The sequence below is a fragment of the Aythya ferina genome (genome assembly GCF_964211825.1).
Source record: "Aythya ferina genome assembly, chromosome: 6".
In the NCBI taxonomy this organism is placed as follows: domain Eukaryota; kingdom Metazoa; phylum Chordata; class Aves; order Anseriformes; family Anatidae; genus Aythya; species Aythya ferina.
The window spans coordinates 3864371-3880157 of NC_140303.1; the positions used below are offsets into that span (position 1 = coordinate 3864371).

A 15787-nucleotide genomic window follows, 5' to 3' on the forward strand; every position below is an offset into this window, starting at 1 on the left:
ACAGAAATACTAGGCTCGATGCTGCAGTACACACGCAGAATTAGTCTTGACTCCTTTCCTTTTTCAGTATTGTGAAAGCTTGGCTAAATAAATGTGTTGCAGTTTCAGGTGTCTCAATATGTGATACTGTTTTTCCCCATTTTGCTTGTGGTTTCTTTCCTTCTTGCTTGTTTGAAGTGCTTTCTGGACAGCATGTGTTTGCATTGAAAGGCGTTCAAGTGTGCATCATCTGAAAATCTCCAGCTCCTCTGCTCTAGTGGCACAGACATGGGGCAAGTAGAGAGGCAAAGGTTTAAATGGCTTGGAGAAGGTGCTTAGAGGAGAGGAGAGGGCCAGGCAAAGAGGGGACCAGAATGAAGGGTGCAGGGATTGCAAGGAGGCAGGGATGTGAAGGGTTTTGTTTGTGCTGCTTCACAGGCAGCACGCTCATGGGAAAGCAAACTGAAGTTTCCTCTGCTTTGCACGTCACTTACTAAATGATTAATTGAGGTCATGTTTAATTATAGAATCAGATCTGTCATCATCTCTGGCTGGCTGGAGACGCCGAGCTGTTTGCGGGGGGTGCGCAGGAGAGTGCCTGGGTCTGGCTGGCCGGCGGCAGAGCACCAAAAGCTGTGGGAGCACAGCCGCAGTGCCAGATCCTGGCCCCATGCAGCACGTGGGGTGGTGCAGGATGGGGCTGTGCTCCAAGCACTTCGGGTTGCCGTTTTGAGAAGCAAACGCCTTAGTGAAGGGTGTGTTTCAGCTTGTCACCTGATAGTCTGGTTTCAAGCATCTTTGCTGCAACTCCTTCATCTGCCTTTTTTCTTCGGCCCTTCCCTTAATGATATACAATAGCTGTAATGAGAGAGAACTTGTAGTTTTAGAAAAAACACTTGTGCGGATAAAGCTAAAACCTGGTTTTTTTTCTGTTCTCAAGATGCGTAATGGTGTTTTCTCATGTTTTCTTAGGCCTGTATTTCAAGCCTCTAAACCTGATCAGATTCTACACGAGGGATGGGAGTGCTCCCAGAAGACAGGTGGCTTCACGGCCTGTGCAAGCAGCCAAGCTGGAGCTGCTCTATTTCTATCTGATAGCTTGTGGTTAATTGTCATCCCTCTAAAAACGCGCACCAGTGATTAAACTCTGTTTTTGGAAAAGCCACCAGCAATGACAGTACCTGATGATCATTTATAAATCCCTGTATTCTAACTATTGATAAGTATTTCTGGAAATAGTCAAGTCTCTGTTCATGAGGCTGCTATGGGAAAGGCTGAGCTCATGCCCCAGTAGGAACTGCCTACAGACTATGCCAGCATAATGTGAATTATTCAGACGTTTGTGAACAATTACTTAAAATCCAGTACCACTTAGGCATTACGGAACATTTAACTGATCATCAGGAAGGGGGAGAAGGCCATGGAAACAAACCCAGCATTGTTTGTAACACACTGAGTGCCTTTGCAGACATCCTCTGCTGGTAGCATTAATCCTCCGTGCCCTTCCTTCTGGCTTAGACCACACTGGTGGCTGCAGGTGCGTGCTGTAGTATTGCAGCATTTGGTCACTGAGCATTTCTTCACGTTTTGATGAAGTTGCCATTCACCATTTGCATCAACAGATCGAAGGGACGGACCCTCAGGCACCAGTCACCCTTCTTGCTTTCTCTTCCTTTGCTTGCCCAGCTACCAAATTATTCCACTGACACGTGGTGTCTCCTGAAAAGCCGCCTCCCCTGGGGGAAGGGGAGGATGAGTCCTGCTCGTCTCTTCCTACAATCAGCAAAGACAAACTTTCTCTGAGAGAGAGATTCAGGGCCACTGCCAGCAGCTTTCCCTGGATTCCCCTCCACAGGGGAATGTGGAGGGGAATCCACATCCATGGCGAGGAGATGCTGTGTTGTCTTCCCCCCCACCTCATCCTTCTCTAAAGTTTAGGTATGAAGTTGCTCTTGACACTGAACGTGCTCTCGTTACGGTTTCTGTATATATTTTTCCTACCCTCTGCATAGCAGCAAATTGAACGGTGCCGGGCTCCCCACCACTCCCTAAGCACGTTTCCAGTGGTGCCCTGTCCCAGTAAACATCCAAGACCTCTCTGCGTTCTGAAGGGTGAGCACAGCCTGAGCTTTTGGAGACGCTAAGTAAAAAGAGGATGCTGTAGTGACATGGAGAGAAATTACTGGAGATCTACCAAGAGAAAAGCTGACGCTTTTTACAAAGAAACATAAATGTCAGCATGTTTCTCTGAGCAGCTTACAGTACAGTGTGGCAGCCAGCTATCAAACAGCTGCTCTGGGGAAAACACCAGAGCCCAGCTCTTTTGCATACTTTAAAAAATAGTTTAAAAGCAATGCAAAGGCCTTTTGAAGCTTGGACATCCCACCTACCTTGTGTTTCTCTTACTTTTCAGACTGTTAATTTATGTTTTGTTGAATACTTCTGTTTTGTGTCACCTCACTTTGTTGGTGCATGAGCACAGGGGAGCAAAGTGAGCTAAGCAGCAATGTATAGGCATATACTTTGTGGATTATGCGCAACCCTGACAAATAATTGACAAATAATCTGACTTCCAAAACCAGAACAAATACACTTGAAAACATAAAAGTAAATTAATTGAATTATTTTCCCAGGCATATTTGAAATATTGCAGTGTCCAGGGTATTTATTGATCTGGTAAGTATAAATCTCCTGGGTGAGTCTATCTGATCATGGAACAATGTTGTCAGTTTGCCACAGTGCTCTCAGATTACCAATATACCATATTTACAGATTTGATCCTCTCCACCAGTCTTCCCATAGCTTGGACAAATACTTCTTTGGAGTTGCTCAGGAAAAACCTGTAATTGCTCTGAAACACCCCTTAGCAATCATCCAATCGCTTTATTCTCCAAATACCAGCTCAGTGAAAGGACTTTCATGTCAGAAGGCACTGTATATAGAAATTCCAGTAACAAAAATACTGTCTTTAAAATCATAACAAATTCAAAGTGAACTTTTCTTTGGTTTTACCTAGTGATTAGTCCCCAAAATGTGCTAGCAGGCTGACTAGTCATGCAAGTGAAACAGGCTATAGGGTTTATTAAAAATGACGGGTGTTGGGTAATTTCTGTACACAGAATGGATTCTCCATAAATTGTGTACATACTAAGTGACAGGGGAATGTACTCCAAGAATTTAGAGAAATCCAGTTTACAGCTTCCTGTTTGTAGCACTTAGAAGTTAAAGCAGCATTTCGGACATTTCCATGCTGTATGCACAGGAGAAAGTTGTAAATGCGAATTCGGAAGAGGCATGGGCTCTGTACTGTGACCAGGGGAAGGAAATAGATGTGCATAATGTGACACTGCAGACAGCCTTGTAATCTTGAGTAATGGGAGTACATGCGGGGAACAAGGGAGGTGTTAGGCAAAACCCTGACAAAATCGGTTGCTTTGTCTTGCTATGTGGTCTTGCCAGCTGAAGATAAATGGTTTCATGGACACATTGATGCGTTTAGTCCAGTAAGATGCTGTAATGCAGTTGGAACAAGTAAATGATCAATATTTTCACTTTTCACTCACAAGACCAAAGAATAGTATCAAACAGGTGTGGAAATCGATCATCCTTCACCTATCTGCCACCAGCTCCTGTCAGAATGAAAGGTTGTCTAAAACAAGAAGTCCTTGTTAGTGAGATGGGATACGTAGAATCAGGATAAAATACTTAATATATGTCACAGGTACTTGACCAAGTGCTAACTGTTCTGCTGAGTGCTTCAGCAGCCACTTCTGGTGGTAATTAAAATGATAGTTGAGACAGTCCACTCAAATGCTGCTTCTGATCTGGGGCTTGGAGCCCCAGGAATGCAGCGTGGTGATAGCCTCTGCTTTCCTTTGTGCTGTCTGTTGGATCTATGGAGGATAATGAAAAGTAACATGGCAAGTTTTTTTGGTAGCTGCTGGTGTGTATTTTCAGAAAAAAATGCGAAGGCTCCCAGCTGAAACTCTCTTTAGGAACTTCAACACTCTGGAGAACTGAGCTGATGAAACAGTTGTTTGTCATTCCAGCGTCCGTACCTCTCTTTATTTCTAGTAATAGTTACACATAAGCTGTGCTATGCTTGCTTTTTGTTTTCTCCTCACTCAGAGTATTTACCAACTTCTGAACTTGAAGGATATTGAAGCAAGATATTTATGCTAATGAAATAGCTCACTAATTACGCTGTCACAGGCTTTAGATACTATTTGCACAAATATACCATGCTCTGATGACTAGAAAGCTTTGTCACCTGCCCTTCAGCAATAAATAAATAAGTAAAAAAAAGTCATGAAGTCATTAGTGCATAGGCATGGCTACCATAGCAGATCAATAAATGATCCGTTCAGGTCGCTGGGTATCCGTCACCAACACGTGTGTAACTGCACAGGCTCCGGCGTTTGCTGGCAGCTGCTGAGCAGAACAGCACCTTTCCCCCTGTGCTGATTAGCAGATGCACATTCTCGGCTCTCACCCCTAATTGTAGCAACAGTGCTGCAATTTTCTTCTGACATATTTTTCCTAAACAGGTCATTACAGGTGACTGAGCATCTCACACGTGCCGGCAGGTCTTAATGCAATTGCTAGGAAAAATTCCTTAACAGTGAAGTGTTTCTCGCTTCAATACTAGTGCCTTTAAAGGTGAAGCAAACTCATGAACTAGTAAAGTGGAAAGATGGCCAATTTGAGAAAGCCGCTCAGCAGTGACTCAAGATGGATATTAACCTCTGCTGGTGTTCTCTCTTCTTTCCCATCCCAGGCCCTGATCTCTCTCTTGCTGCTGCAATTAGCAGTGATAGATTCTGTTGTGAGTAGCTTGCAGAAAGAGCTCCTCATGGAGAAAAGGCTGAAGGACTAAGGTCTTTGTGGACGGGTGCATGGCAGCTAGCTCGTGTGTGTCAGCAATGTGAGACTTACAGCCTGCTTCAGAGGTAGACTGAATACTGGGGCTTGATACAGCAAGCTGAATGCAGTGTGTTGGATGAAAATTTAGGTGGGGGTCTTATGTATCACAGGTCCACAGAATGCGGCGTTATGCGCAGTCTGCGTTCTGTGTCAAGTAGCTGATGCTAATTCAAGCCTTTCCTGTAAAACCGAGAGTCTGATTCAGGTTTTTGGCCAAAAATGGGTCAAACTGCCTTGCTTTAGACTTTTTTTTTTTTTTTTTTTTTTTTTTAATAGAGCAATACACAGCATTTTAGCTTCCCTGATTGAAAGAAAAACAATACCTGCGACAGTATTTGATCGCTTCTGACAATGCCACAGACTGTAGGTTGGCTGGGTGTTCTGCTGGTGTCGGGTCCAGGCTGTGGGCTGCACCTGCGAGTGGTGGCAGCGGCTGGTCCAAGGTGCCAGGGGTGGCTGGTGCTTGACCACCGGGCTGTGCGGCCCTTTGGCTTGCAGCTGAGGAGTTCTCTGCTTTCCTGATTATTTTGTTATTTAAATATTACAATAAATGCACATGAAAGGGAAATGTTTTGCTGTGACAGTTCTTATTCACTGGTTCTTCCTAGCAGCTAGTGCAAGGTTTACAGTAAATCTAGGGAATACTAATTTCTATTGGCATGCCAGTGGGCGTAAGACCAGAAATCACTTGAAACGATTTCTTTTGGTACAAACACAAGCAGGAATGGCAATATCTCACTCTTAGTTCAGTTCTGACGTGTTTGAGTTTGGCAGATGAGGGAGGATGGAGCAGACTCGGAGCTTTGGTTTCTGCATCCCCCTGTGGGAAATGTTCCGTGGCTGAGCTGGCACGGGCTGGGAAGGAAGCATGGCAAATGGTTCAAATGAAATGCAATTTTTTTTCCTTTTTTAAGCATCTGCCGCAATACATAAGACCACACTGTGATGAAACACATCAGGCAGCTGTGGTAAAAGATGCTGCTTTAGTCCTTTTTGTGTTGGAGGAGTGGCAAGAGTAAAATTCCAATGTGAATCTTTCTCAAGGACATAAAGGATTAATATGCTTTAAAGTAGACAACATTAACTTAGAAATAGATTTTCCAGGTTTGAGTATGATGAATATTGCAGTGGAAAGATTGCAAATAATGGTGTTTTTCTTTTCCAGCTTGTTTCTGAATTTTGAGATAACCTGTTCACAAGACAGTTACATCTTGCAGAGTCTGGAGAGCTGCTGTGGTCTTATGTGCTCAAGTAGCCATGCATGCTTCCATTTTGCAGGGTTATGTTAAGTTCTGGTGGTTTCATGGTATCACAAATGTCTTTGCTGGTTGCAGGAGGCAACCTGGAGGCGCGCAGCGAGCCCCCAGGCTGGCAGCAGCTGCCCCGGGTAGGACACTGCCTTCAGGAGGGGCAGCTGGAGCCAGGGCCACATCCTGTTTCTGACATCTTCAGGGGACAAGCATCTTTGCAATTTGTCCCTTTATTTTTCTGAGTCTCCAGCATGTTTGGTTTGGTTTTAAATGGAGTAGATTGTGCTCTGACAGCTTGGTTAGTAACTCGGATACTTGCTGCTGGGGGCCCGGTGCAAAGCCAGGCAAGGACAGAGCTGCCAGCTCTGTGCACCGCGCTCCCTCCCTCTGATGGCACTGATGCTGCTGAAGGAGTGGAGTGAGCGTGGCACGTCCTAACCCCTGTACGCCTGCTTATTTATTTATGCATTCCGATCCATAATAGCATAATAACACACTTGAAACAATGCGATAATTATTTCACTTCTTGGGTGGTTAAAATTAACTGTGCTCATTGCATATTTATTCTGTAAAAAGACACAAGATGTTTAGTAATTGCCTAGAAATTCATTATCTGGATAATGTTCTGTTTCTAAATGTGTATTGCATGACCATTAATCTGTGCCAACAGCAAGCACGCAGCAATATCTGATGTAATTAGTTTTTCTTGTACATGCCAGAGAGAACATCTGGGCTAATTGTGTGTTGTTGACAAAAGTTGCTATTCTGATGGGGGTCCCTGTTTGTTTGCACATATAATGAGCGTGTGTGCACATACTCGTGATTTCGGATTATCCTCAAGCAAGCTGATAGCTCCTCCTGATGAGATGTTCTTGTTGGCGTGTTACGGGGGTCATGCTCACAGTGTCTGTGGGCAGCTTTAGTAAGTATTAGGAGAAATAATATATTCTCCTTTCAAACGGAAAACAAACAAACCGGTAATACTGTTTCTTCTCCTTTGTTTTACCAGCCTCCACTGGTCCAAGCGATTTTCAGTGGTGATCCAGAAGAGATTCGGATGTTGATCTACAAGACCGAGGATGTCAACGCCTTGGTATGTAGCTTGGCATATGTTTGTGCCTGGGACATGCAAGCGCCAGGCCTATGAACTCCTGCAATGATAATATTAATCATGTCCTTAGCAATTAACACATAACAGAATAGAAAATATTTGGAAGAGGGAGATTCAGGGCTTGAATGTAATCCTAATTATTAGTCTGAAATATAATTATCTCCAGCAGGTGATTTTAAATTTTCTAAATATATGGTAATTATTCCAAATGTGCAGGTTACTCAGGGACACTGTTTTCTTGTGTACTGAGAAAATGAATGAGAACAGCTGAAAGCTGCATATTTTTACTCTCTGTAGAGTTTCCTTTTTTGAAGAGCCTTTACAGAACAGGAGCTTTTATTCAGCATCTGACTGTGCTTGAAATAAAGTTTCACTATAGGTCTCTGCAGTGAGAGTAAGCATTTTGGCCATGATTTGCCCACAGAGGAATTGTCATTCTTCAAATTGGCTTGTTCTAGACAGAATGATGGTAAGCAGCTGCAAACATGTAGTAGCTAATTGTTTTAACAGCGAAAAAACTCTCCACTTGAACTTGGTCTTTTTGCAGATTTTTTTTTCTTTTTCCTTTTTGTTTTTTGTTTTTTGTTTGATTTTAGCTTAAATCTGTACTGTTAGAAATGAACCCTGTTAGTCTTGACTGCAGCTTTTGGAAGTGGTGAGAATATCAAGCAGAACCAGAATGGTGGTTTCCAGGTGCTTCCTGGTGTTTCGAATCAACCTTCCTTTTCTTCAGGTCTTTCTCTGCCATAAAGCTGTTGGTTTATTCATAGCTAATTCCAGCAGTTTAGCCTCGTGTAGCCTTCGCACTGCAGCTTGTGCAGGCAGTGGTGTCCAGACATCTGGTTCAGAGATGTGGAAGGGTACAGAAGTGAGCCCACTCAGGTCTCTGTCAAGTGGAAGGAATGATTTGCTGCTGGTTTTCACGGGGAATCTGTTCAGAGAAAGAAGACCTTGACATTACCTGTTCCCTGTGATTCATTTCCTGGTTGTTTTCTTGAAATAACTTCTCAGAACTGCTTGCTTAAAGCATCACCTACCTTGATTTTCCCCTGTATTTCTTTTCCCTGATGGTCTTACAAATAATATAAAATAGAAGTATAAAAAAAAATCTAGATGAACATGACAGTCCTACTTTTTCCTCTGCGTTTTGTGTTAGGTTTTCAAAATAGCATTTCCTGTACAGGGCTATTGTAGGCTTCTTAAACGTTTTTCTATCCTTTGGCTGCAAGTGTGCTAGTGATCGTTGCCTGGGAGATGCTCTCATCTGTCAGGGTGCAATATTAAATGAGGAATATGTATTTTATAGCTGAGCAGCATAGTACGTAACAGAAAAAATAACTGAACTTGAACAGTTTTGCTCAGAATCACGTTTAACTTAATAAAAGTCCACCCAAGAATGCTTTGGCTGAACAGCTGTTTTGTCAGAAGCAAAAAAGCAAACCGTTCTTTGGAGTAATTAGGAAAATACTGGGCAACACAAATTCTGAAGATTGGGTTTTTAATAGCGTTTGCAGAAAAGTGTGAAATGCTGGAACTGTCATTAAAGAAAGATCAAATGATAGCTTGTTCCTTCCTCCTGTGCTGTCAGCTGGCAATTTGCACTGCGTGCTTACATTTCTATTTTCAGGGTGTTTTTAATTACTTCCATGTTAGTGTTTCTCTAGTGCTTGGGTGTTCATGTGAGAGGAAACTCTGACACTGTTTGGCAGTGATTAGTCCTTGCTGATCGTTTTGGTTAGCTGTGTTGGTATTGAAATAGTTCGAATGCAAGTAGGAGAGGGAAATAAAATAACCTCCTTTTTTTTGCAGCAAGCTTTGAGGATTTCTGAAGTTTTATAGATGGTATTTTGGAATCTACAGTGAGAGAGGTATGAGGCAGGCAGAAGTAAAAGGCCATGGAGAAACTGTTGAACGTTGGTGAGATTGGTGAGATGTGCACATCTGTCCTAAGAGACAATTAACCTCAGAGGAAAGACTTTAGAGCAAATCGGGGGTTTAGAAGATTACCTTTTTTTTTTTTTTTTTTAGAAGATTACCCTTTTTCTTCTTGTCTGGCCAAATAAATCAAATCTTTCCAAGTCCGGAAGTGTATGTTTATGAAAACGGCTGCTTTCTGGATGCTGCTATAATTGTGACTTCTGTCTTGCCACAAAGTGCAAGTCGCAACGGTTTGGCTCAGAAGCTGTTTCCAGTTCATTCTGCCACTGCAGCAGTCGCTTGGACCTTCCTGGTTCCCTGCTCTGCCTGGGGGAGCGTGATGCTACTTGTGCAGAGCACCGCGTGGGCAGCCTTAAGCTTGGCTGGCAGTGACCCCCTGGCTCCAGGGAAATACCAGGGAGAATTTTGGGGGGTGCTTTTTTTTCACTGTGGGAGGAGGAGGAGGGAACGATGCAGAGCCTTGAGTTCATCTAGGGATTATTCTGTGTCTACTGGTAAGATTGATAGTGCCTGTAGCTGTGCAGCACCCTTTATGTGCAGAGTTCTGATTTCCTACTAAACTTTTCCCTTTCTGTAAGATGTTAATTTTCATCTCAATCTATCAATTTCCCTTCAAAAACAAAGTCAAACAAAAAAGGCAAAAAATCTTTCCCATGTTTTTACCCATAACTGATGAGATGTTTGCAAGCCAAACCAGATGCTTCTTTCTCTCTGTTTTTCCTCTTTATCACCTAAGCTTGTTTTTCTTCTGGGATAAAACCCTAACAAACAAAGTTTATGCACAATTTTGGTTTCCCCAGAATGATTCCTGTTGCATTCATATTTCTGGGAAAGTAAATAATACCTCCCTGCCCCCACGCTGAGGCTGTTGCAGGCCACGTCCACTTTCCCTTTGTTTAATTGCTTCTGTTTCTGGTCATGGGCATGGGTGCTGGTACCGCCTCCTGGGCTTGCTCCATGCTTGCTGCCCTGCCAGCTGGAGAAGCTGTTTGTCCATGTCAAGAGCTTCTCAGACAAATGCTCCCTCACCCGCTTGGGTCAAAACGAGATAGGTTAGGAGGATGTAACGGATTAGCTGAATTTGGCTCGTTTTCATTCATCAGAGCTGCAGAGCCAGCAGATGCAGGCGGGCTGAAGTGACTGGTGCTGGGCCAGGCTGGAGCCATGTCGAGGTGTAAAGGTGCTTGGCATCGCCTGCCCACTTCCAGCTGCAGAGCAGGGCTGCAGGGGGCACCAGCAGAGGCTACAGGGCCCTACCCAAGGGGCACGCATTTAGAGGGAGCTTTGTTACTGATAAGGAAGGCAAGAAAGAGGCCCTTACGAAGAGGTCTGGATGGCGGCAGTTTATTACTTCTTTTTCTCATCCTACTTTTGCAATTTTGCTAAGCATGCTTTTTGGGATGGTGAGAGTGCTTGAGGGTGCAAGTGTGCACACGTTTCAGATTCTGAGCCTGAAAGGCCTCGCGTGCTTTGGATAGCTGATGTGGAAAACAGCTTGTCGGTTGGTTTGGAGTGACATGCTTGACTTGGGACAAAGGGAGAAAGCCATGTGGTATTTCAGTCATCTTGGGAACCAGATGCTCATCTCTGCTCACGTCCAAGGAATGCTGATTTTCTTTTGGCACTGTGGAGTCTCCCAGGAGATAAAGCTATTTTGGAAGTAAGTGATCTTCTTCTGGAAGTGCTTCTGCCATGTTAGAAAGCCTTCTGAAGGAGTGAATGTATTCCAGAACTTCGGAAAGCCTCTGCATTGACACGGTGTGACAGTTCAGTACAAGCTCTTAAATTAAGTGGGAAACACTGGAGAATTTTCTTGTTTTCTACAGAAGGAAATTTTGAACAACTTTCAGGAATTTAAGGACATTGAATACTGAATCTGTATTGGCATTTGTGATGCAAGAGAATCAGCATGATTTTTATTTACAATAAATACTCTTCTTTAAAAAAACATAGCTAGAATTCGTGGTATTTTACAAAATAACATTAGAATTGCAAAGAAGACTCTGCTGGATTTTGATCCATTACCTGCTTTGAGATACAGGCTGTGCTGAGGAGAAACTTGGCCTGTTTCTTAATGTGCCCAAATGTTTTGTGTATGCTGGTATGATTGATGTGAGCCACTGTTCTGCTAATCTTCATGTGTGCTGGGGCTCTGATCCAATAAAGCACTTAAGGGGTTGCCTAATGTTGAGCCTTATCAGTGTCACTGTGATTGCTTCAACAGTTGAAGCATGTGTTGAGTGCTTTTCTTGTTGAGGCCTTCTGTCCTTGATTGCCTTTTTGTTAAATTCTTAATTTCCTTTCTTTGTAGTTTAAAAAAATAAAGAAGTACAGCTAACGTTATCATGCAGCATCATCTTCTCTGTGAACTAGTGAAGCCCCTAATACAGTTTTGGGAAGAGAGTATGTATCTCAACTTAGAATAATTTATTTTAGCTATTGTTTAGCTTATCTGCTGTCTCTTACGGACCTTTTGTTCCTTAAGAACTGCACTTGAAGCAGGTCTGATTGTTTGTCTTAGTGCTATTTGTAACCATTTTATTCTTTCCCCCTCACCCCTTTCCTTGCCTTATGATGGATTGTCAGCTTTGGGGGGTACCGGCAGACCCCTCGCTGAAACATCAGACTTCCTTTTTATTCCCTTCTCTGTTTGTAACCGTCAGTCTTTACATCAGTATTAGCTACTTATTTCTGGTGCTCCTTTTACTGCTGTCACGTCAGAATGGCAGCTGTGGTTGGACATCCCATAGCGCCTGGAGCAGATGCAGCACCGGTGAGCTCTTTAGACCATGCTGAAGTGGTTGGTGGCTCTCAGGAGGATGCCAGGAGCGTGGTTTGACGGGCAGGCAGGTGCCCTGGTTCCTCTGTGTTTCTTTCAGCCTTGTGCAGAACATAAACAGGAACTCAAGAGTTTTCCTCTGCTGAGTTGCTCAAGGCTCAGCTGCCAGCGTCGTGTTGGCACTTCTCCCTGCTAAAGTCCAGAAAACGCTGCCTGGGGGGCCCTCATGTTTGTTGCTCATTTTTTCACACCATGCATTGTTTCTTTTTTTTTTTTTTTTTTTTTGTCTTCTGATAGTTCACATGAGGATGAATTCTGCTTTGTGCCTGGCTCTGATAATCGGAGAAATTTTAGCTTTATGCCTAAAACTTGGAGAAATTAAGCTTAAATGCAGTTGCATGATGAAAACCTCTCTTTCTCTGAAGACTTGATTCTCATTTTCTTTGACGTAATTTTGCATTGATTTTAAAAAGAGAAAGCTGAGATTATTTACAGGTAGATTCTGCTTTGGTAGTGGAAACATTCATTCTTTTGTTGTTTTTTGCTGGTCTTTCAGTCCCATTAGTATCCCCCTAAGTTTACAATGCTACATGAAAGCATTTCTGTTTCACGTCCTTTCCTCTCTGGATTATCAAATATCTGTTAGATTTACAATTTAGTATAAAATATTGCTTATTATCAATAAAGCACTGCATAGCCTAGCTTTTTTGATATAGAAAATTGTTGGTTTTGTGCTGCTAACATTCAACTTCAAGCTGTTCAGCTCTGTTGCAAACCCTGGCTGGGTTGCAAGAAGCTGCTGTAAATTTTTTCACTGACAGGTACAATAGCTATTACAAACGCTACACTGTGCTATGAGAGATCTGTGCGTTAAAATGAACAAGCTAAAAATAAATAAAACCAATTCTATACTTGTACAAGTGTTTGGTTAGTTTTAGCATGTTTTGTGTAGTGGATAGCCTTAGGATAGGTGATAAGAAGCAGTATTTATGAGAGTTTATTAAAGTTATCTCAGTGTGTACTCACGCAGTCCTTAAGAGCTAGTCCTTGGTGAATCGCAGCACAGCAGAGGTCAGCGAGCAAGCAGTGTGCAGCCAGATTGGTCAAAGTGAGGCTGTAGTTCTTGTTGTCATAATGTGGACATACAAGAAAATCCAATTTGTTATTTCAGTTTCTGGGAGGTCACTCATTGGATGTGGAGCTCTTTTGGGAGTTTGGTCCTGTAGAGCATCCACTGCTTCTGATTGTGAAAGAGAAAAGGGAGAGTTGCTTCATATTGTTTTAATTTACCTGCCACATGGGGAGGTGAAGTTCTGAGAGAGATCTTTTCCCTGACCTGTGACAACCAGGGCATCCACGTAATTGGTCTGCAGCATGTCATGTGCATGCCTAACATGTAAGATCAAAATGTACTGCAACAGAATTTGAGGACTGTGTACATCATGTGTATTTGAAAACAAAACAACAAAACAAGACACCAAACATACAAATACAAGAAGCAAACATAGTAATAAACAACAATGGCTCTGTGCCCTGCACTTGATGGAAAACAATTTTCAGCATTCACATGACAAATGACTCTGCCACACTGATTTGTTCACATTTATAGCATACTTTGAAGATGGTCCAAAATAGCTTGCAGCTGATGACCTCTTGGGCATGTTAAAAGAGATATTTTACTTGACAGGCTCAGAGAGATGTTTCAGGGAGAAAGCGTAAATACCAGTAGGATTTTTCTGCTGGTATCACTCACAGTTGTTGAATTTGTTACCGGTTTACAGTATCAAATTATGGTAGGTTGTAATTTAATAAGTTTGATTGGTAAGTCTCTTAGAACTTTATGTATTGGTGGTTAAAAAACATGGCTATAGTGTGATGCATGGTATTAGCCATGCTTGTGATTTGTTTCCTATATTGTCATGTTTATTTTATTTTTATTTTTATTTTATTTTTTTAAAACCCTATGTTCTGGAGTCATCTGAATAAATCAGTATTTTTTTTATTTTTTTTAATAAACACTGTATTTATATCATGTGAAATTAGGAAAGTCAATCTTGAAAATGTGACTCCCTAAGCCTGAAAATGACAGAAATCAAATAAGAAATATCTGTGTTTCGGAAATTGTATGCATGATAAGGTATAGTTCTTAGAGGTTTAAGGATGCAGACCTGGCCGTTAATCTTTTCTTTACTTGTGTTTAAAGGTTGATCTATGTGTACAAATCCATTTTGGGCTGTTCTAACCAACCAGACTAGGTGTGCAGTAACCTTTCTGAAATATGTTACTGCAATTTTTAGCGGCAAATCTTTCCAAAAGAGACACAAGGGTTATGTTTTTCCTCATCTACAGATGTGTTCTGGCTTTGCAGGAGGAGCACTGTGATGTGATAGAGATTTGATTTAGATTTGATTTGATTTTATCTACCTGTAGGAAGGATATCAGACTAAATATTTCTTTGCAAGGTGTGGTGGAACCCAGTGATAAGAAAGGTGAGGATTATTGGGAGAAAGTGTGTTAGCAAGACCTTGAATTTTGTTCTTTCGCTAGTTGAGACTGTATTTCTAATGATAAATGGAAATACTGGGAAAAAAAAAAAAAAGCATTACTCATTAATAGTAATGCTTAATACTAATGCTTGCAATTATCAGCCATGTTTTCTAACTGGACCATCTGTGGTTTTGCAGGATGCTGAGAAGCGAACTCCTCTTCATGTTGCATCGTTCCTTGGGGATGCAGACATCATTGAGCTTCTCATTTTGTCGGGTAAGTTAGCCTCCCTTACTGTCGTTACTGGGTAAATTAGCTAATTTTAATGCGACAAGAAATAGCCAATAAAGCATGTGGGAGTGAGCTTTGTGTAGTACATATTGCTGAGTGCCATAGAGATGGTTGCAGTTGTTTACAAACTTACAAAATGTATTTAAATGTGGTGGTACAACTATAAAAGGTGTAGCAACTAAGTGAAATTAACAAACAAAGCAATTAGTTTTTAAAAACTCTGAAAGCATTCAAACTGATAATATTTGTGTATTCAGAAACATGCTGAAGTACGTGTTTGAAATGTGGGCTCAAGTCCTGGAGCACAAGCCAAGAATTTTTGTTAGGCAAAAATGATTATAGAATAATAGTAGAAAGTTCTGAATGAGTTTGAATAAATAGTAAGTGGTATTTACATTAGAAACATGCTTCTAAAAGTCAGGAAGTTGATTTGGAGAACAGAAACTTTGCAGCAGGATGTATCTACACAACAACTTGGAAATCAGTGAGAGAACAGTTATCTTTTCCAACAGATTGATACTAATGGGTAGGTTTATGAAAGGCATGAATATTTTGTGTGTAGTCCCTGAAGAAAAGAGAAACTTGTCAAAAAGAAGCTTCTCTAAGCAACAATATGTTCTTAGGAGAGACAGGTATGTGTGTGTGTATACATTTGTGTATATATATAATATATATATGCACAGGATATTTTGTATTTGTATATTCTCTTAAGATGCTTTGCTCAAAACCAAAGTATATTAAACGTTATCTCTAACTGCTTAGGTCCTCCCTTAAAAAGCATCCCCTTGTTAGGGTATTGCCAAAAAACTCGGCTTGTATGTTGTCATCTAATGTTTTGGAATGACAAATCATGAACAAAAGTAATCTATTCATATCTCTGTGTGTGGAGTCTGATAGATGTTTGGCTATAGGTGCTCAAAATACCTCTTTTTTATTTATTTTCTTATTTTGTGTGTGTGTGTGTGGCATAAAGACTGAAAAACAATCTTAACAGTGCACTGAAAGTAAAGAATACCCCTATTTTAATCT

General features: G+C 41.7%; 1 protein-coding gene across 10 annotated transcripts in view; it reads left to right on the forward strand.

Annotated features, from left to right (window-relative positions):
* ANKRD44 (ankyrin repeat domain 44) overlaps positions 1–15787 on the forward strand; it is a 144715-nt gene that overhangs the window by 60523 nt on the left and 68405 nt on the right. For all 10 annotated transcript variants that reach the window (XM_084523518.1, XM_084523516.1, XM_084523521.1 and 7 more), the window contains exons 2-3: positions 7162–7245; positions 14665–14743. In XM_084523518.1, coding sequence (XP_084379644.1) covers positions 7162–7245; positions 14665–14743 — 163 coding nt within the window. The remainder of the gene's footprint in view (positions 1–7161; positions 7246–14664; positions 14744–15787) is intronic.